At 43.3% G+C, this 23,073-nt stretch overlaps 1 protein-coding gene across 4 annotated transcripts in view; it reads left to right on the forward strand.

The window, feature by feature from the left end:
• The window catches only part of AFG2A (AFG2 AAA ATPase homolog A), a 725,380-nt gene that overhangs the window by 43,243 nt on the left and 659,064 nt on the right, over positions 1 to 23,073 (forward strand). For all 4 annotated transcript variants that reach the window (XM_069743913.1, XM_069743912.1, XM_069743915.1 and 1 more), the window contains exons 7-9: positions 5,537 to 5,593; positions 6,775 to 6,898; positions 7,337 to 7,592. In XM_069743913.1, the coding sequence (XP_069600014.1) occupies positions 5,537 to 5,593; positions 6,775 to 6,898; positions 7,337 to 7,592 (437 nt within the window). The remainder of the gene's footprint in view (positions 1 to 5,536; positions 5,594 to 6,774; positions 6,899 to 7,336; positions 7,593 to 23,073) is intronic.

A 23,073-nucleotide genomic window follows, 5' to 3' on the forward strand; every position in this document is an offset into this window, starting at 1 on the left:
AGCATTCTCGGGTGCTAACCGAGTGACTTTGGCATGCTTGAATAAGATCTTCTAGTCCCCGGCGTCTACATGTATCCCGGCTGTTCCCAACACATGCAGGAATTCCCTAACAAACAGGCTATCCATGCAGGTGTTGCGGCTGTCAAACAGCCGGGAGACAAACCGCAGCAGGGACTCTAACTTAATTTCTGAGCACGCCGAAGACACACCCAAGCATCCGATAACACCTTGACCTAGTTATTTGAATAAAAAAATACTTTTGGGTAGGCCAAGACATTCTGATTGTGCATTGTGCACCCATACATATGAATGGGTATGAAGAAGTCATGAATAGATTAATGTGCTTTCCTCTGTAGGTGAGAGGTACTGTACAGATCTCTGTGGCTAATTCCCTGCTGCTTGACAGTCATCTATCATAGTGTTACTAACCTGTAAGCAGATCCAAGAGTCCAGACTATTGTAACAGGAAGGCTTCTCTGCTGAGGCTTTCATGTTCTCCCAGGAATGTCTTCAATAATTTGATATCCAGCTCAACAGGAAATCCGAGCTGGGTCCCAAACGCTAAGGGTATGTGCATACTTTCAGGATTTTTTGCGTTTTTTTTTTCTCGGTTTTTTTTTGCGATAAAAACGCATAATAAAACGCATACATATGCATCCTATCATTTAGAATGCATTCCGCAATTTTTGTGCACATGATGCGTTTTTTTCCGCAAAAAAACTGCATCGCTGTAAAAAAAAGCAGCATGTTCATTAATTTTGCGGATTTTTTGCATTTTTCCCACTATTTAATGCATTGGGAACCTCCGGAAAAAAAAGCGAAAAATGTGAAAAAACGCATGCGGATTTCTGGCAGAAATATCCGTTTTTTGGCAGGAAATTTCTGCAAGAAATCCTGAACGTTTTCAAATACCCTTATAGTGATTATAACATTAAGAGAAAAATGTTCAAAAAATGAAAACTTCATGAACGTAAAGATTTTACTCACTTCAGTACCAAAGTTCTGTATTATTCATTTTGTAATGGTTTGTAGGTGTCTACTGTTCACTTCTAGGGAATTGCATAAAATACATTTCCTGTTCAATTTTTAAAAGAACGGTCACCCCCGAAATACAAATTAAGCTAATTAAATAATACATTAGGCACTTGGCCCTATAAATATCATATAGGCAGTAAATATTTTTTTTGCTGTAATCCCTTTCAAAACTTGTTTTATTTCATATGCATATAAGGAGGTTTTGGTGCGCCCTTGGTGCACCCAAGATTTGGTGCACCTTTTCGCCCCCTCAAGTTTCAAACTGACTGACAGTGCTTGTCCTGACCCATTCTGTGATGCATTGTCAGAGCTGGTATTGATCTATTCTGTGATGGACTGATCGCAAAGGGAGAATGTAACCCATCCTCTCCGCCTTCGCTTCTTCTGTGAAGCCGCTCACTACATTTGTGGGTGTATCCGTATAGGGAGCAGTGGACAATGGCAAAAGACAGTGATGTAAAGGGGGCCTGCCCCCACACGGTGTGTGCGCGCGCCATGGACTACTTCACATACTGTGTATATGCATAGGGACTGACCAAGAGTCACTCATGAGTCACGAAAACTGCTCCGTATTCAAATTGTGGAGGCATAAAGGCACACCAAGCACTCGGCAATGCCAGAGGTGCACCATTGCCCCCTTATTTACGTATTAAATAAAAAAAGTTTTAAAAGTCATTACAGCAATTAAATATACACAGCTTTATGATATTAATAGAGCCCATATATACAGGATATCACAAAAGTGAATACACCCCTCACAATTCAGTGTAGAGCTTGTATAAGTGTAAAATTGGTGTTCCCTCTAAATAACTCAACACACAGCCATTAATGTCGAAACCGCTAGCAACAAAAGTGAGTACACGTCTAAGTGAAAATGGCCAAACTGTACAAAATTAGCTATTTTCGCTCCCCTGTGTCATGTAACACTAATGAGTAACAAGGTCTCGGGTATGAATGTTGAGCAGGTGCGTTAAACTTGGTGTTATCACTCTCACACTCTTTCATTCTGGTCACTGGAAGTTGAACATGACATCTCATGGCAAAGAACGCTCTGAGGAGCTGAAAAAAGAATATTTGCACTACATAAAGATAGCCTAGGCTACAAGAAGATTGTCAACACCCTGACACTGAGCTGCAGCATGGTGGCCAAGTCCATACCGCGGTATAACAGGACAGGTTCCACTCAGAACTGGCCTCGTCATGGTCAATCAAAGTAGATGAGTGCACGTGTTCAGCGTCATATCCACGTGTTTTCTTTTCAAAATAGATGTATGAGTGCTGCCAGCATTTCGGCAAAGGCACCAGAAGGGAGCCTCTTTTAAAGATGATGCACATGAAAGCCCACAAACAGTTTGCTGAAGACCATTTCCTGTGATCTAATGAGACCAAGATAAACTTATTAGTTCAAATAATAATAATAATAATAATAATTTTTATTTATATAGCGCCAACATATTCTGCAGCGCTTTACAAATTATAGAGGGGACTTGTACAGACAATAGACATTACAGCATAACAGAAATACAGTTCAAAACAGATACCAGGAGGAATGAGGGCCCTGCTCGCAAGCTTACAAACTATGAGGAAAAGGGGAGACACGAGAGGTGGATGGTAACAATTGCTTTAGTTATTCGGACCGGCCATAGTGTAAGGCTCGGGTGTTCGTGTAAAGCTGCATGAACCAGTTAATTGCCTAAGTATGTAGCAGTAACGACACAGAGGGCTATTAACTGCATAAAATGAATGAGAACATAATGCGAGGAACCTGATTTTTTTTTTTTTTTAATAGGCCACACAGGGATCGTTAGGTAAATGCATTGAGGCGGTAGGCCAGTCTGAACAAATGAGTTTTTAGGGTACGCTTAAAACTGTGGGGATTGGGGATTAATCGTATTAACCTAGGTAGTGCATTCCAAAGAATCGGCGCAGCACGTGTAAAGTCTTGGAGACGGGAGTGGGAGGTTCTGATTATTGAGGATGCTAACCTGAGGTCATTAGCGGAGCGGAGGGCACGGGTAGGGTGGTAGACTGAGACCAGAGAGGAGATGTAGGGTGGTGCAGAGCCATGGAGTGCTTTGTGGATGAGGGTAGTAGTTTTGTACTGGATTCTGGAGTGGATGGGTAGCCAGTGTAATGACTGGCACAAGGTGGCGTCAAGCATGTGGTGACAACCAGATGAGGAGTACAACGTCAAATATGTCTTTCCTACAGTCTAGCATGGTGGTGGGAGTGTCATAGTTTGAGGCTGCATGAGTGCTGCTGCTAGCTGTGGGGAGCTACAGTTCATTGAGGGAACCATGAATGCCAACATGTACTGTGATTTACTGAAGCAGAGCATGATCCCCTCCCTTTGGAAACTGGGTCACAGGACAGTATTCCAGCATAATGACCCCAAACACACCTCCAAGATGACCAGTGCCTTGCTAAAGAAACTGAGGGTGAAAGTGCTGCACTGGCCAAGCATGTCTTCTGACCTAAACCCTATTGAGCATCTGTGGAGCATCCTCAAACAGAAAGTGGAGGAGCGCAAGGTCTCTTAACATCCACCAGCTCCGTGAGGTCGTCATGGAGGAGTGGAAGAGGATTCCAGTGGCAACCTGTGAAGGTCTAGTGAACTCAACGTCCAAGCGAGTTAAGGAATAGTGATGAGTGAACGTGCTCAGGTAAGGTGTGAAGCGAGCATGCTCGGATGCTAACAGAATGTCTTTGCCGTGCTCGAATAATATGTTGGAGTCCCCACGGCATCATATGTCTCGGCTGTTCGACAGCCGCAACAGATACAGGGATTGTCTAGCAAACAGGCAATCCATGCATGTATTGCGGCTGTAGAACAGCAGAAAGACATGCAGCTGCGGGGACTCGAACATATTTTTCGAGCACGCCGAAGACATTTTGTTTCGCACATGAGCATGCTCGGATCACACCTTATCCGAGCACGTTCACTCATAACTATTATGGAAGTGTTTGAAAATAATGGTAACCACACAAAATATTGACATTTTGGGCACAATTTGGTTATTTTCACTTAAGGGTGCACTTACGTTTGTTGCCAGAGGTTTAGACGTTAATGGCTGTGTGAGTTATTTAGAGGGCACACCAAATTTACACTGTTATACAAGCTGTACACTGACTACTTTATATTTATATTGTATGAAAGTGCCATATCTTCAGTGTTGCCTTAGGAAAAGATATAATCACATATTTACCAAAATGTGAGTGGTGTACTCACTTTTGTGGTATAGTGTAACTAATTAGATTAACTTGCATTTCGAGGATGACCGACTTCCTTTAATAAAGTAATCAGGCTCTCTAGCATAATCCGTGTAAAATGCTTTCTAGCCATTACATTTCACATTCCTTGAAGCTACCCGTTTCGATTATTAATAGGTCTACAATGGGTATTCTTATCTTCTAGCATGTCTATAGGATAGGCCATTTATGCATGGTATCTCCTAAACCCTCACTTGTGTAGAGAAGGGAGGTCCAGTGCCTCATGTTCAAGGGGGTCTCTGTCTCTAGAAAGCCTACTCTGCTGTCTGTAATTGTTATAGACGTCAGTAGAGAAAGTCTACAGAAGCCTCATATTGGTGACCAGTTATGTAGGAATATTTCAGGTGGTGCTCAGCTGAATCTCAGGGTTTGTGGCATGAACAATCTTTTGTTCCTAATCGTTCAGGTCAACATTACCTATTTATTTAAGGATCACATCATGATCATGTCTTTATTATTAGCCTTATGGTCAATAATAAAGGTTGTCCGTATCCAAAAACATTTTCATACCCTCTGTTATGAAATTCTAGGCTAATGGAGGGTAGGGGTCCTAGATTCTCATCTTCTGGCCAGGGCAAGAAATCTCTCGCCCTGTAGAGCCTGTACTAATTGTTGAGTGTGACTATGTAATGCTTTATTACTTCTGTGGTGGTGCTGCAGGGATAATAAACACTTACTGCCTGGTGTCCCCACAGACTAAGGCTGATCACTGGGGTCCTGACAGTGGGACTCTTTGTCATCAGTGTATTGTCAAGTGACCGATCTAATAAGCAGTGTTTATCCAAATTAGGCTGTTATTTAGGCCCCAGTATTATATCATGTGGTTAGGAAGGCCTGCCAAGGAAATTTTTGTCTATCGACCATCAACTTATAAGGTAAAAAAAACACATACCATAAGATACAGCCAACCCCTCCATAATGTGGTAGGTGTGGGGGTGGCTGTTTTTATCAGTAGTTTGCACCTGTACTGCCCCTTGCCTTTTTCAGTGGAGGGCCCCTGCATCCTGCTAGATGTGCATTTGTCATTAGACAGGGTTTTGGGAAGGCCGTATCTTATGCTCTGTGTTTTTTTTTTTTTTTCTATGTCAACTTATAAGGTACATTCCCATTACACATATAGGCCTTTAAAATAGTCATGTAAACCACCAATACAAACTGAAAAATAACTGACTATTTGTTAAGTAATTAGGGGCATTCCATTTGATGTTAATTTATTAATTTTCTATTGCAGATTTTACGGAGAGTCAGAGGCCAGGCTACGTCAAATATTTGCTGAAGCATCACAGCGGTAAATAAATCTATGCATGCTTTTTCCTCTTATTCTTATAAAATATATATGCACTGCTCAAAAAAAATAAAGGGAACACTTAAACAACAGAATATAATTCCAAGTGAATCAAACTTCTGTGAAATGAAATTGTTCACTTAGGAAGCAACCCTTTGACAATCAATTTCACATGCTGTTGTGCAAATGGAATAGACAACAGATGGAAATTATTGGCAATTATCAAGACACACCCAATAAAGGAGTGGTTCTGCAGGTGGGGACCACAGACCACATCTCAGTACCAATGCTTTCTGGCTGATGCTTTGGTCACTTTTGAATGTTGGTTGTGCTTTCACACTCGTGGTAACATGAGACGGATTCTACAACCTGCACAAGTGGCTCAGGTAGTGGAGCTCATCCAGGATGGCACATCAATGCAAGCTGTGGCAAGAAGGTTTGCTGTGTCTGTCAGCGTAGTGTCCAGAGGCTTGAGGCGCTACCAGGAGACAGGCCAGTACACCAGGAGATGTAGAGGGGGCCATAGGAGGGCAACAACCCAGCACCAGGACCGCTACATCAGCCTTTGTGCAAGGAGGAACAGGAGGAGCACTGCCAGAGCCCTGCAAAATGACCTCCAGCAGGCCACAAATGTGCATGTGTCTGCACAAACAGTTAGAAACAGACTCCATGAGGATGGTCTGAGTGCCCGACGTCCACAGATGGGGGTTGTGCTCACAGCCCAACACCGTGCAGGACGCTTGGCATTTGCCACAGAACACCAGGCATGCATCGCCCCCATCCTGGTGTTCATGACCCCCTCATCCCCATCCTGGTGTTCATGGGCCCTCTAATCCTTATCCTGGTATGCATGGACCCTTTCATCCACATCCTGGTTGGCATGGCCCCCTCATCCGTAGTCTGGTAGGAATGGTCCCCATCCCTGTCCTGGTATGCATGGTCCTATCTGTATCCTGGTATGCATGGCCCCATCCTTATCCTGGTATGATTGGCCTCCATCCCCGTCCTGGTATGCTTGGTCCCATCTGTATCCTGGTATGATTTGCCCCCATCCTGCTATGCAGGGCTTACCTTCCTCCACTCCCTCGCAGCTGCTTTATGCTTGTACGCAGCGCATGCTATGGACAAAATAAAGTAAATATAATATTATTATTGTTAGTCCTTACTATTGTTTTCTTTTATAGCCTGCCTTCCATTATATTCATTGATGAACTGGATGCACTTTGTCCTAAAAGAGAAGGGGCGCAGAATGAAGTGGAGAAAAGATTGGTAGCATCGTTGCTGACACTTATGGATGGGATTGGCTCGGTAAGATCTATATATTGTTTACTGTGTTCGGGCAGAAAGTCAAATCATATAATTGATCACCAGCAGGGCATTTTGAGAGGTTTGAGCTGAGAAGCTGCCACTTATGATTTAATAGTCACAGCTCCACCCCTAAAACTATACCCACTTTTTGCCCTTATAAACCTGGCTGATATTTGTTGGTGTAAATGGAGGTAGCTCTAGGTGACCCACAGCTGCAGTATTAATTACGGAATATCAAACGCCTACAGCTTAGTAGTAGCCTCAATTGTGAATGGATATTATCTTTGCATTTGACCATTGTACTGATATAATTCTGCTTTATACTGTTTTTTATTGAAGTTTTTTTTATACAATTTATTTATATTCTCGTGTATCACATTTCTATAATGCATAACCTGCAAGAACTGATGTATATTTTATATTACCTCACCACGGTAGGAAGAAAGTCAAGGCCAGCTACTGGTCCTGGGTGCAACCAACCGCCCTCATTCAGTGGACCCAGCATTACGTCGCCCTGGGCGATTTGACAAAGAAATAGAAATTGGTGTCCCCAGTGCTCAGGGGCGCCTGGACATCCTCCAACGGATACTCCTCAAAGTCCCACATCAGCTGAGAGATGAGGAACTAGCAGACTTGGCCAGTAGTGCCCATGGCTATGTGGGGGCAGATCTAGTGGCTCTGTGCAAGGAAGCAGGTAAGTCATGTTATAGTCTATATATTGTCTTGACAAGGGTTATCGCTCGCATTCTATTTATACATTCAAATATCTAAAACCATTTTGGTAATTGAAAACAAAAATGTAATGTGCGAGTGATTTTGGGAAATTTTGACTTGACCGTTGCATCATTTCTTGGATCATTAACATTATAATTAATTGAATAAATATGTGGGGTAAGTTTGGTTACGTTCGCTGATTTTTTTTTAAATTTTTTTTATGCCTTTGTGTAATCTGTGTTTTGTTAAAGCTCCTGCCGTATGTGAGATCTTTTAAATGGATACAATATAAGCTTTTTCATGACAAATTTATTAAACAGTTGACCTTTTACTCTATGGCTTTCTTGTAAAGGGGGGTTGTCCATAGGATCGGTCATCTATATAAGATCGTTGGGAGTCCGATACTTGACACCTTTACTGATCATGTAACTATATTGAATAGAACTGCAATGCACGGCTCCATTCACTGTGTAGTGGAAGCTGCTGGGTACTGCAGAAAAGCTTCTGTATAAGGGTAAGTTCACACAAGGTGGTTTTCTGTGAATTTTTTGCTGCTTTTTATGCTAATTTTCAGCTGCTTTTTACAATACCAGCAAAGCCTATGAGATTTCAGAAATCGTTTTTTGAACATAGAGCATGTGACTTCTTTCAGCGTTTTTGCTGCGTTTTTGCTGCGTTTTTGCTGCGTTTTTTCACCCATTGACTTGAATGGGTGTTGAAAAAAACGCAGCAAAAACGCAGGTATCATTATTTGCTGCGTTTTTGCTGCTGAAAATCCAAGGACATTAGCATGGACAAAGAGAAATAAAAACGCACCTAAACCCGCGTTTTTGACGCTGCTTCTTTCCTGCCAAGATGATCAGGTTTTTCTGCAGAAAAAAAAAAGCATCAAAAACGCCCTGTGTGAACTTACCTAAGAGTTCCTAATTCAAGCTGTTCTGCAGTACGCGGCAGTGGCAACTACTCATTTTAAAGTAGTGCAGATCTATTTAATTTGTTGTGAAGCCGATGCCCGAGCTTATAACAGCGAGGTCACACTGTTTATCCAGACATAGCTTTTGCCAAGTGGGGATTGGGCAGGATCATTGAGGGAGAGGACTACAAAACTCTTGTGAAAAATCCGGTTGGACCACAAGCTTACTTGGTTAAAAAAAAAAAAAAAAAAAAAGAACCATATCTGCAATGTAGTGGCAAACACAAACAGAAAACAGCAGCAGGTCGGGGGAACCACATGGATTTTGGCATTTTTTGGGGGGTCATTTATGTGAGTTTGCAGAGAGGGATGAAAGTGCTACTAATGAAAGCACATTGTGTATTATGACACCGTAGTACAGAACTGTGCACACTCTCGTTATTGGGGGGCTTAAGACCTGAAGTAATAGCAGGGCATTGCCCCAAAGTCAAGCAGAACACGGCCCTACCTGAAGCTGATTTTGGAACTTTGCTGTTAATGTTTTTTTTTACACTGCACAACGCCCTGTTACATTAAGATGGTGTTGTACAGTGAAGTGATGGAGTAAGGAGAGCCTAGTTCATTAAAAGATGCATGCCACTTAGTGAATCGGGTGCATCCTACAAGTGGCGTCACCTTCGTATGCCTCAGCAGAAATGTTACTCCAGTCAGGAGCTGGAGTAAGGTTTCTGGCACCTCTAGTAATACATTGACAGCTGGGAGTTGTCACGCCACCTCCGTGCCCCAGTTTTGCCAATTGAATGGGACTGGCATGGAAATTTTTCACAGAAATATACGGTAGTTACTTTTTAAAGTGTTGTACGCCAGCTTTCTGTCATAAACATTTGATGAATCGGGGCTCTCATACACATTTGAAGAATGAGATTTTGAAGTGATCGACTAACAGCGTTCATGTGTATGAGGGTGTCAGAGGTAAGTATTTAACGACCTTTGTCGAAGATGTATGGCCAACTTAAGTTTGGTGGGTGGCACAGGAGACTCTGCTGGATCAGCGGGGAATTGAAGAGATTAGTGCTGTTTGTTTGTTCCTTTACAAGTTTAGTTTAGGACACTGTTCGTTTAACAATCAGAGTATTCTCTTAAACTTTAAATTCTCTCCTGAATTTTCTGTAGTGGAGAATAGAGATGATATTTTTACAGTTCTTTATTGTGATTTAATGTAACGACAATAAATGGATTTTATTCTCAGGAATATAGTATGCCTCTCCCCTGAATAGAGATCCACTTGTTTTAACTCTTAGGCTGCCGTCACACTATCAGTATTTGGTCAGTATTTTACATCAGTATTTGTAAGCCAATACCAGGAGTGGGTAAATACAGAAGTGGTGCATATGTTTCTATTATACTTTTCCTCTGATTGTTCCACTCCTGGTATTGGCTTACAAATACTGATGTAAAATACTGACCAAACACTGCTAGTGTGATGGCAGCCTTATAAATGTTCGTTATGCCGGGCCAGTTGAATTGAGTTACATGACGGAAAGCATGTAGTGTGTGCATTAATGCCCTTCACATGGATCCTTGTCCTTCTAGTGGGTATGTTGGAGATGTACCCAGCAGAGTTCAGCTTGCAGGACACACATCTGCTTCTCCACAATGCTGTATTCATTTACTGATTCATCGGCCCTCTGCCCCTGAGCAGGATATTAATCTCCTCAAGCGTGCATGAATTTATAATGTCTTGAGAAAGAGATAAGCCTGGCTTTTTTCCCCGAAACCACTAGGAAATGTTAATAATGGAGCCGAGAACAAGCCTCGGAGATCACTGGTTGGCAATCTAGGTTTCCTAATATAGGGATTTATTGCGACCGTGGCCTTCTAAGGAAGCCTGCGCAGCTGCATCAGGGTGAATGTAAATACAGGCTGATTTCTTCAAGAAGGGGATTCATGTGATTTGTTTAGAGTGGAAGGAAGTATTTAGTTTGTAATGCTTAAAATTAATCTTCAATATCCGCACGATCTGCACACCATTTTGGCGTGCTGTTCTAAAACACTGGGCCTCTGATGTGATAGCATCATGGGGGCCAGAAGGGTTTGAAGGCATTGTTTAAAGAGTAAGACTAGACAGTGAAAGTTTAATTGAATCCAGACTGAATTATCTGAAGGTTTATTATCATTTCGAGGAAGGAGGGGGTGACTGCTAGAGGAAAATGTATTACTAAACAAACGTTTTTCTTTCCTTGTCTATGTATCCTTGTGGAGATACAAAAGCGTCCTCAAGAAACGAGGACATTGAAATATTCTGGCGTGTTGGTTCATTGTCGTATGCCTGGCTTTTGGTATAAATCAGCGTTCATCTGAATGTGCATAGTTCTACTTCACAAGCCTCTAGTAGTATACAAAAATGTTTTCACTCAACGATGGGGAGCAGAGATCTTTAGTAGAAGTGAGAAAAAGAAACACAAAGTTTATTTAAAATGTTGCATAACTTTCCACGATATGTGGAGTACGTGCTTTTTGTTTAAACCGCTTCAAACATGGTTTAATAGGCCCATAATCATGCACTGATCTAGAGCTCAAGCTCCTTAGTGTTTTTTCCCACTGCAGTACCTCTTTCATAGCCCCGATTCAGTATGGTGCCTTCTACATATGGTATGATACCTTGCAGTGAACTCCTCCACACACTCATTATGATGACGTCACAATATAATGTACCAACAGTTCGCTTCTACATAGTATGATGCTACCACAGTCCCCCACACAGTGCGATGTGCCCATATCCCCTCCTACAAAGTTTGATTGCCTCACAGCAGTCCCTTGCCACAGCATGATGTTCCCACAGCCCCCTAAAACAGTATGATGATGCCACTCACAAAGTATTATGAACCCCGCAGCCCCACAAAGCGAACAATGGACCCCACAAAACCATACACAAAAAGCCACTGTGGACCCACTACACAGTATGATGCCCCCCACAGTCCCACACATAGTATGATGTTCCCACACACAGTCTGATAGTTGCATAGTGCTCCACAAAAAATAATATAAATAAAGGTTACCTTGTTCCTTCTAACAGCAGATGAGATATAGTGAAGCCATCATACCCGCGCAAGAGTGAGAAGTCGGTCGCAGAAGGTGGCACCTGGAGCCGATTTCTCCCTGTTCCACCATTATATTCTGCTTTATCTGTGCCTTGAGGACACAGATCCTGATGGATCAAAATGCCTGGTGGAACAGTGGTGGAAGTAGGTGCTGGTCAGCACTGGGTCCCTCCAGCCCACAGTCTTCATAGCAGTTGCGTTGTCTGGGTGGCAAGACTGTGTGTCTGTCTCCCCACGTGTAGTTGTCATGTAAGAGAGCATAGGAGAACAGTTCAGAAGTGGGGGTCAGTAAGTGCTAATAGTGCACTATGTAGACATCTCTGGGTCTCGCATTTACCAGGTGGGTGGTATCCAATGACCCTTATTTGGCACTCCAAAAAGGAATATATGTTAAAAAGGTGGCTGTCCATACGCATGACTCGCTCTGTTGTAGTTTAAGGGAGTCATGAAATGGTAAGTTGTTTGTACAACACCCATGTTCTTCAGTAATGAGAGTATATTCTTCTCTCTAGAGTGCTGATTGTGGGAGAAAAGTATCCAAAAGATACGATTCCTAGAAGTGATACCTGGCCCCTCAATTATTTATGGCATACACTTAGTATGCCTTAGTTGTCTCACATGGTCATGTACCTATATTTTTTTTTTAATCCCTTGAGAACGATTAAATATGACATACAATTTAATGATATCCCATTCTTAATCCATAGACCTGATCCTTCTGTGCAGCTATAATAGTTTCCACTCTTTTGGCAGGGCTGTCTACACCATTTTGTAGTGTCTGTGGAGATGTTGGACAAAAGGGCCTTTCTCATAATGTTCATTTTAGTTCAATCCCTAACGTGTTCAATGAGTTGGGTTCAGGGCTCTGTGTAGGCCAGTCACGTTTTTCAACATCAAACTTTGCATTTATTGACCTTGCTTTGTGTCCTTGGGCACAGTCATGCAGAAACAAGAGTGCTTACTCCAAATGATGCCTACAAAGTTGGAAATATTAAGATTTCCCATCAATTGAACTAAACCATTAAAGCCAACTCTGAAAATCCTCACTATAGCATTATCCTTTCTCCATCAGACTTTAGATTTGACACCATGTAGTGTTCTCCTAGCTCTCGCCAACATCAGACTGCCAGATAGAGAATTTGTCACTCCTCAAAACACATTTCCACTGCTCCAGAGTTCAGTGGTGGCGGGCTATACACCACTCCATCCATTGTGTGTCTTTTGTGATTGGTGATGTATGTCGGTAACTTGCTTGCCTCCTCAGAGGGGCCCTCTGCTTACCGTGTGGTTTCTCCCTAGGTCAAGCCGTTCCACTAGTCTGCTTCATCTAGCACTGCTGCATTTACTGGTTGAATTCATTTAGCTTTAGGGAAGCATGGCCGATCTCATCAGGGATAGATTAGGTTCCTGGCCTATGCCATGCCAGCAGGGCCTTTATTAGGCAGCTCCGCCTGCTACTACTTGTCACAACATTGGTTTCTGCTCTGGTAGCACATATGTATACATTCTTCTGTATTCTTCTTCCCGTTAACGACCCGGCCTTTTTATCCGTCCTGACCGACCTCTCTACTCCTGACTTCTGTTGCGTTTACTGATCCTGTGCTGCCTGCCTTATGTTTGGACCGTCCGACTACACCTCGATCTCTCCCCTCTGTACCACGTACCCGTGCTTCTGACCTGGTCAGCTGCTGGAGTCCCGGAGACAAAGCATTGGTAACTTTTATGCACTATTCATCTCCATACTCGGTGACACCAATCAGTAACTTTACATGGTCGGACATTTTTTGCTATGGTTCCTTCCACTTTTCAATAATACCATTCATGGTTGACCGTGTTTCAAAGGCGGCATCCTATCTCCGTACCATGCTCAAATTCAGTGGGGGTCTTAGAAACAACCAATTGTTTCACAAATTGTAGCAAAGGCTGACTACATGGCTTAGTGCTGTATTATAAAAATGTGGCAATGAGATTGAATGAAAAACCTGAATTTGGTGGCTAAGAGCTGTATTCTTTTACTTTTCTCCAAATAGATTGTATGTATATTGAGCATTACGTCCATATATGCGTATTATACAGTTTATTCCAAAGACCTGAGCATGAAATATGGATTTTGCTTCTCCTCACATCACTTTGGCTCTTTTTTGGCGCAGTACCGGTCATAGTGTTCAGTACAGTTCCCCAATAACAGTGGCCGCTCCATTGCATCCGTATACTAGAGCTAGAGTATTCCCCCAAATGATGTTTATAACCCCTTGTTAGAGTATGTTCATACGTTAAGAATTTGCTATGTTTTTGTGCCATTTTTTTCCTCACAGTTTTGTCACAAAAACTGAAGCGTTTCCTAGTACAAGCAAAGTGAATGAAATTCCTGAAGGCTCATGCACATGTTGCTTATTTTTTCCTTTCTGATCTTAAGTGGTTTCATGTCTGTAGCACGTCAATTCTTTCAGCATTTTTCACCCATTCCATGCATGGGGAAAATAAACCCAAGTAAAAACCGCTTCAAAAATGCAAGTTAAAAAACATGGCAAAAATTCATGTATTTCACACAGCATTTGCAGCACTTTTTTATGCCTCAGATACCGTACAATGGCACGTACCCTAAAGGTACCGTCACACTCAGCAACTTTGCAACGAGAACGACAACAATCCGTGACGTTGCAGCGTCCTGGATATCGATCTCGTTGTGTTTGACACGCAGCAGTGATCTGGATCCCGCTGTGCCATCGCTGGTCGGAGCTAGAAGTCCAGAACTTTATTTGGTCGTCAGGTCGGCGTGTATCGTCATGTTTGACATCAAAAGCAACGACGCCAGCAACGTTTTACATGGAGCTAACAACCAGCGAGAATGATAAGTGAGTCGCCGTTACGTTACTGGATCGCTCCTGCATCGTTCTGGAGTTGCTGTGTTTGACGTCTCTACAGCGACCTAAACAGCGACACTGCAGCGATCGGCTCGTTGTCTATATCACTGCAGCGTCGCTGAGTGTGACGGTACCTTTAATAATAATAATAATAATAATTTTATTTATATAGCGCCAACATATTCCGCAGCGCTTTACAAATTATAGAGGGGACTTGTACAGACAATAGACATTACAGCATAACAGAAATACAGTTCAAAACAGATACCAGGAGGAGTGAGGGCCCTGCTCGCAAGCTTACAAACTATGGGGAAAAGGGGAGACACGAGAGGTGGATGGTAACAATTGCTTTAGTTATTCGGACCAGCTATAGTGTAAGGCTCAGGTGTTCATGTAAAGCTGCATGAACCAGTTACCTGCCTAAGTATGTAGCAGTACAGACACAGAGGGCTAGTACTGCATACTGATACTTTAGTATCTGCCTGAGGAAATAGTTGATTACACATTACCTATAGATTACAGTGCACTGGTTACAACATTCTCATCTGTTAGGCTACGTTCACATTTGCGTTCTGCCGGGCTGCGTCGGGCGCAGCCGCGGCGACGCATGCGCCATGCGCCCCTATCTTTAACATGGGGGCGCATGGACATGCGTTTGCATGCGTTTTGCGATGCATGCTTTTTTTTTGCCGCAAGCGTTAGGGCGCAGAGGACGCAGCAAGATGCATTTTTTTTGCGTCCAAAATCCGGCAAAAAAAGGACGCATGCGTCGCAAAACTATGCGTTTTGCATGCGTTCTTGTTTGCGTTGTGCGTTGCGTCGCCGGCGCAGCAGCGTACAACGCAAATGTGAACGTAGCATTATTGTGAAGTCGGCTTATTATATCGAACTGGTTTCTTATTTTCTGCAAATATAGTTTTAAAAGCTGAAAACTTTATTAACCGAATAATTAAGTGAAGGGATTCTTGATACTTTTACTGTATGTCATAAGTGTGCCATACAGACTGTTTCCAGTGCATTGGACGGCATTTTAATTTTAATTTATTATTGTCTTTCACAAAGAACTAAACACAAAGTAATGAAATACAGTCACATTCTTTTCGGTTAATGGAAATCAGAAAGAACTTTTGGCTCATTTATCGAATAGAATAAACTTGGATGTTTGCTTTCCAGAGGAAGATTGCATGCTATTAAAAATATATATATTTAATTGTTATGTACATTTTGCAATAATGAATAAAAGGGGATGTCTTGGATTTATCCTTTATTATATCACGTTTTTAATTTTGAGGAATAGGATAGCTTTATAATGTAATGTTTATTACAAAATACATATTACTGCCAGGGTGAATGTATCAGCTACAGCAAAAAAACTCTCAGAAGTGCTGTATCAATATTGCTCAAACAATGAGTGGGTAATAAGTGTCGCATGGAAGAGTGAGATAGGATGAACAGACACAGATGGAGTTCCTGCTATCTGTTAAATATTTCAGTTCACCCAAGTGCTGGTTTCACAGCTACACTGCTCAAAACTGCTATATAATGTCCTCCATGCTGTTCCTGCTTTTGCACATATGCCCCATAGACAGGAGAGCTGGAATCCCTTATGTCTATGTGCAGTGTCAGACTGAGACTCACAGGGTGAAGTTGATTCCACAAGGCCAAACCATACTGCTACTTTACATGGAAATTACCTGTTCATAGTCAAGCATCAAACACATGTACAATTCAGCGTGTAAATAAGTGTGTGCCTCTTAATGAATTTGGTGCACTTTTCAACTTTCATTGGCCACCACAAAAAATGTGCTACACTCAGGAACTGGATTCCATTTTTGTTGTATTTGACCCACTTTTGTGGAGTAAATTATGCTGAATATTCTGATCGCGTTCGTCTACATCCCCTGCCCATGAAGCTTTCCATTTTTTGTATAAAGTTTGCAGAGCTGGCCATGACAGGCATGAAAACACCAAAGGTACAAACATTATTTAATGTTTCAAATAGTTTTACACTAGAATTCCGGTCAGTCCAGCAGAGTAACGCAGGGAGAAGTTGGTGAAGCCAGCCTCGGTGACTAGTCATCTTAGTCTCCTGTTTCTTGTTTAAGGTATGTCATCTCTGAAATGTGCAGGGCTAACCGTAAAATATATATCTGTATTGGTGGCGCATGTTCTCCTTGTTTCATGCAGTATGAATCATCTAACACTTTCCTTTTAAATGGAACCTCGCAGCAGGATCACCATCTATAATCTAAGGTGACAAGTCCATCTCCAGAGATCTTGATGTTCCTATGTCCACAATGCGGAACTTAATCAACAAGTTTACAAACCATGGCACTGTAGCTAATCTCCCTGGACATGGCCGGCAGAGAAAAATTGATGAAGGGTTGCAACACTTGAGACTGCATGATAGCTGGAATTTATCTGTCAACATTTGAATGAAATGAAACGCTATGGCAGGAGGACCCCACTGCTGACTGTTACATAAAGCTAAATTGCAGTTTGCCAAAATCCTTCTGGGAAAACGTCTTTTTGGACAGATGAGATCAAGATAGAGCTTTTTGGTAAAGCACATCATTCTACTGTTTACCGAAATTGGAATGACACCTACAAAGAAAAGAAAAAAAAATGTTTGGGGTTGTTTTGCTGCCTCTTGCACTGGTTGCCTTGACTGTGTGCAAGGCATCATGAAATCTCAAGATTATCAAAGGATTTACGGTTGCAAAGCTTGGTTTGCATCCTAGGTCATGGGTTTTTCATCAGGACAATGACCACAAACATACTTCAAAATGCACCCAATAATGGATGGAAGCAAAGCGCTTTAGAGTTCTGAAGTGACCAGCAATGAGTCTCGATCTGCATCCCATTGAGCACATGTGGCGAGATCTTAAAATTGTTGTTGTGAGAAGGCACCCTTCAAATATGAGCGACCTGGAGCAGTTTGAAATTGAAGAGTGGCCCAGACTTCAGTTCAGATATGTAGGAAGCTTGTTGATGGTTATAGGAAGCGATAGATTGCAGTTATTTATTCCAAATGTATTTACTTATTTTGTATAGCTCACTTTGGGGGTTTTGTGTGCAGTTATGTCCAATTTGCCTTTTTCTTTCTCTCTTTTTCTCTTACCCCATGACGGCACTAACGAGAGAGAGGGATCCGCCCTCAGGGACAGGAAACCCACAGGTTAAAAAGGCGGGACCTCTCCTCCACCTCAGTTCGGTTTCCTGTCCCCGACGGGGATCCCACAGCTCACCATTCAGGAGTCCAGGGACCATCGGGCCGAGTTCAGGCAGCGGGGGGCCCTTCCACGGTCTCAGGTGGATTCCTCCCTGAAGGCGCGTTCCGGGGTCGGCGGGCCTCGTGGATATGCGCGGAGGGGAGGCAGTGAAGAGGTTACCGAGCCTGCCTCTTCTCTTTTCAATGGAGTGGTCGGTAATAGGTAGCGGCGGCTACCTGGAGGTTTCCTCCGCCGGTCCATGAGGCGCACAGGGGGTGGTGACGCCGGTCACCGACAAGCGGCAGGACGCAGGGTGCAGCGGCGGCTGCAGAAGCTCCGTCCCTCCTGTGAGCCGGCAAGTAGTGAGCGCGCGCGCGAGGTCCGGCAACTTACTGCGCAGGCGCGGGGGTCACTTCCGGGGTCGGCGCAAGGTACCTCTGGGTAAACCGGAAGTTACCTGGCGCCGCTCTGTCAGCATAAAAACCGGAAAAAAAGGGGCATACCGCTGCTCAGTAATTACCACCATGAGTGGAATAGAGCAGTCGGTGGAAGAAATTTCACAGGCCCCTGTGACAAAGAATCCGAAGGAGCGCCATTCGTCACGGAAACCTACGCAGCGCAGCAGCTCAGGATCCCAGCGCAGCAGAGGCTCTGGTGGATCCAGGAGGGAGACGGTGGTTCAAGTGGAGGAGGCATCCTCAAAGCCACAACCGGTATCTTCCTCACATTAGGAGGGTAAGTGACCTCCGTGAAAGTGTATATTCTAATAGGGGTTTATTGTTTCCTAGGGAAAGAAATGCCAAGGGAAAAGTAAACATAAAGTGTGCCCACTTTGTTCAGCAGATTTGCCAGATTCGTGGGTTAAAAAACTCTGTGCGTCATGTATTAGGAACACCATTAATGAGGAGACGCCGAGTTTCACATCTGAATTAAAAGACTTAATTAAAACCCAGGTGGCAGACGCACTAAAAAGCGTAAAAAACCGTAAAAGAAAACGTAAAGAAAAAACTCCAGATTACAGCTCCAGCGAGGGAGATAGCACGAGTGAGGATTCAGATAGCTCTACAGCTTCAGCATCCTCCTCCGCATCTTCAGAAAGCGGCCGCAACTGTTTCCCAATAGATGAAACGGATGCACTGGTAAAAATGGTTAGGGCGACAATGGGCCTGGCGGACACTCGTTCCAAAAAATCCGTACAAGATCTAATGTTTAGTGGCCTGGAACAAAAGAAGTACAGAGTATTCCCATTAAACGAAAAAATACAAACCCTAATAAAAAAGGAGTGGAAAAGGCCAGACAAAAAAGTACTGTTGACACCCAAAAGGAAATACCCATTTGACGACCCAGCCTGCGCATCATGGGGAAAGGCGCCAAAATTAGACGTCGCCATTGCGAAAGCCTCCAAAAAATTCGCTCTGCCTTTTGAGGACATGGGAACCCTCAAGGATCCTATGGATAAAAAGGCCGATGTCTTTCTAAAGGGGTCCTGGGAGGCCGCCAGCGGGGGGATAAAACCCGGTATAGCTGCTACTTGTACAGCGAGAGCTCTGATGGTCTGGCTAGATCATTTAGAGACTCAATTAAAAAATAAAACCCAGAGAGAGTCTATACTGGACTCAGTGTCAGCAATGAGAGGTGCCGCTGCGTATCTAGCAGATGCCTCAATAGACTCAGTTAGGCTGACGGCAAGATCAGCTTCTTTCTCAAATGCGGCTAGGAGAGCATTATGGCTGAAGTGCTGGCCGGGGGATCTGCAAACTAAAGCCAAGCTGTGTTCCATACCGTGTGAAGGGGAATATTTGTTCGGTCCCACCCTAGACGATGTCCTCGAAAAAGCGGTGGATAAAAAGAAAGCCTTTCCAGGATTCCCAAATCAGTCTTACAGGCGGCCCTTTCGAGGGAGAAGGTTCACACAAAGACGCCCCCCAAAAAACCAAAAGGAGGGGTGGGAAGACAGAAAATTCAAAAAAGGAGGGTTTATGTTTAACAAACCGGAGAATAAAAAACAGCCACAATGAGGGTGCGCCCCAGGTAGGAGGGAGACTGACTCACTTTCTTCAAACCTGGGAAAAAATTTCTGGAAGTGCCTGGACTTTAAACATCATAAAGACGGGCCTAAAACCAGCCTTTCACACAATGCCACACAGTCAGTTTGTGGTTACACCACAAAGAAAGTCGGAGATTGAGCAACTGAGTATCCAGAGGGAAGTTCTCAGTCTTCTGGAAAAGAAAGTCTTACAGGAAGTTCCACAACAGGAAGAGACGAGGGGATTTTATTCCCCACTTTTTCTTCGAACGAAGCCGGACGGGACTTTCAGGGTGATAATAAATTTGAAACAACTAAACAAATACCTGGTGATAGAGAAATTCAAAATGGAAACAATAAAATCATGTGTCAGATCCCTTATCCCGTCTTGTTTCATGACTGTAATAGACCTAAAAGACGCGTATTATCACGTGCCAATACATCCGGAGTTCCGAAAGTACCTCAGAGTGGCAGTGATGATACAAGGGAGATTAAAACATTACCAATACAGAGCTCTTCCGTTTGGTCTAGCCATTGCCCCAAGGGTATTTACAAAATTAATGGCGGAAGTAATGGCCCATATAAGGGAACAAAACATATTGATTGTGCCTTATTTGGACGACCTACTAGTGATGGGCAGTTCCTCTCTTCATTGCAGCCAGCAACTAGACAGAGTGATGGTAGCCCTATCAAATCTAGGATGGTTTCTGAACCTGGAAAAGTCCAGGCTTATCCCGTCTCAAGTGCAGCTGTACTTAGGGATAGTAATAGACTCGACAAAGCAAGAGTGTCGTCTACCAGAAGAGAAAGTATCCAATATGATACATCTAGTGAATCAGTTAAGTGTTTCTCCTCTGATCACTCTAAGGAAAGCCATGTCCATACTGGGATCAATGACATCTTGTATCCCAGCGGTCCAGTGGGCTCAGAGCCACTCGAGAGATCTCCAGTGGGAAATACTAGAAGCAGTATCCCACGCAGGAGGAAATTTAGAGACGCAATTAAAAATATCCTCTCGGACAAAAACTTCCTTAAGCTGGTGGACAAATCCATCCAACCTCAGGAGGGGGGTTCCATGGGTATGGCCGGTCTCGATAATCCTGACCACAGACGCAAGTCCTTGGGGGTGGGGGGCCCACCTAAACAGGCAAATTGCCCAAGGTCCTTGGTCAGGGGAAGAAAAAGACCTTACTTCGAACATGAAAGAGCTTTTAGCAGTTCAGTACGCCATCAATCATTTTTTAACATCCCTCCGTTCCCACCACGTGAGAGTACTGACGGACAACAGGGTGGTAGTAGCATATTTAAATCATCAGGGAGGGACGAGGTCTCAATCCCTAATGAAAGTGACAAATTTCATCATGTCGCAAGCAGAAGCCAACTTGTCCTCCCTGACAGCCCTTCACATAAAAGGGTCAGAAAATCAAACTGCAGATTTTCTAAGCAGGACCCAATTAAAACAGGGGGAATGGGAGTTAAATACAAAAATATTCAAACGCATAGTGGATCTTTGGGGGGCCCCGGATATAGATCTATTTGCAAACAATCAAAATCGGAAAACGGAGGCCTTCTGCTCGATAGATCCTCGGGGGAGTCCAGTGGCTATAGACGCATTGTTAATTCCATGGAAATTCCATCTAGCTTATGTGTTTCCTCCGATAGCTCTAATTCCGTTAGTCTTGAAGAAAATCAGGGAAGACCGAGCCAAAGTGATATTGATAGCTCCGTTCTGGCCGAAAAGAGTATGGTTCCCATGGCTACGCCTAATGTCCATAGCGGATCCATGGGTACTCACAGATATCCCAGACCTTCTGCATCAAGGGCCAGTGAATCACCCACAAATAAAAAGTTTGCACATGACGGCCTGGCTTTTGAAAGGGAACTGTTAACAAAAAAGGGTTTTTCTTCAAATTTAATTTCTACCCTGCTGGCCAGTAGAAAACCTATAACTACCAGAGCCTATGGCAAAGTCTGGAAAAAGTTCCTCTCCACGTCAGGGGTGATCCTATCAAATCAGATGCCAATTCAGGAAATTTTAGAATTTCTTCAAAAAGGATTAGAGAAAGGCCTAGCAACAAACACTCTGAAAGTTCAGATTGCAGCATTGGGTGCCCTTTACAACCAGGATTTGGCGGGGAATCACTGGGTAAAAAGATTTATTAGAGCATCTACTAGGTCCAGACCAGTTATACATCTCACCGCTCCTCCCTGGGATCTGAACTTAGTCCTTTCAGCACTAACTAAGGCACCGTTCGAACCTTTATCTCAGGCTTCACTGAAAATAATATCTTGGAAAACCTGTTTATTGGTGGCCCTAACCTCAGCGATTAGTGATCTGCAGGCCTTATCAGCTTACCCACCTCTAACCCAAATATTAGATGACAGAGTAATCCTTAAAACTGACCCTTCTTACCTTCCCAAAGTGGCGTCAAAATTCCACAGATCTCAAGAGATAGCGTTACCATCTTTTTGCCCCAATCCAAAAAACAAAAAAGAGGAGGCTCTACACACACTAGACGTAAAGAGATGTCTAACACACTATCTGTCAGCCACAAGGGAGTGTAGGAAAGGGAGGGCTCTGTTTGTCTGCTTTCAGGGACCAAATAAGGGTCACAAGGCATCGAAAGCCACGTTGGCGAGGTGGGTAAGAGATGCCATCAAGATGTCATATACCTCTTCCGGAGAACAAGCTCCGGACACAATTAAGGCCCATTCAACCAGGTCGGTGGCAACCTCTTGGGCTGAACGTGGTGGAGCATCAATAGATCAAATATGTAGAGCAGCCACTTGGTCTTCCCCCTCTACATTCTTCAAGCACTATCAGCTTAATCTATCTTCTCCCTCAGACTTAACTTTTGGTAGGAGAGTTCTTGAGGCAGTAGTCCCACCCTAAAACTTTCATTCTTTGAAATTCTCTCGTTAGTGCCGTCATGGGGTAAGAGAATATCGTAGTTACTTACCGATAACGGTATTTCTCTGATCCCATGACGGCACCTGTATATTCCCTCCCTTCACGTATGGGTGTCCACACTACTAATAATTTAAGTCACGAGGTGTGCAAAAAAAAAAAAAAAAAAATATATATATATATATATATATATATATATATGAGCTTATATAAGTTATATAGTTATGATTTGTTGTGTAAAAATAACCAATTAAGTTACAGCAGAAATTCCCTGCAAGGCTCTGTAAACCAACTGAGGTGGAGGAGAGGTCCCGCCTTTTTAACCTGTGGGTTTCCTGTCCCTGAGGGCGGATCCCTCTCTCTCGTTAGTGCCGTCATGGGATCAGAGAAATACCGTTATCGGTAAGTAACTACGATATTTTAAAATTTACTTCTGA

This window comes from Ranitomeya imitator, chromosome 1 (genome assembly GCF_032444005.1).
Source record: "Ranitomeya imitator isolate aRanImi1 chromosome 1, aRanImi1.pri, whole genome shotgun sequence".
Lineage (NCBI taxonomy): Eukaryota > Metazoa > Chordata > Amphibia > Anura > Dendrobatidae > Ranitomeya > Ranitomeya imitator.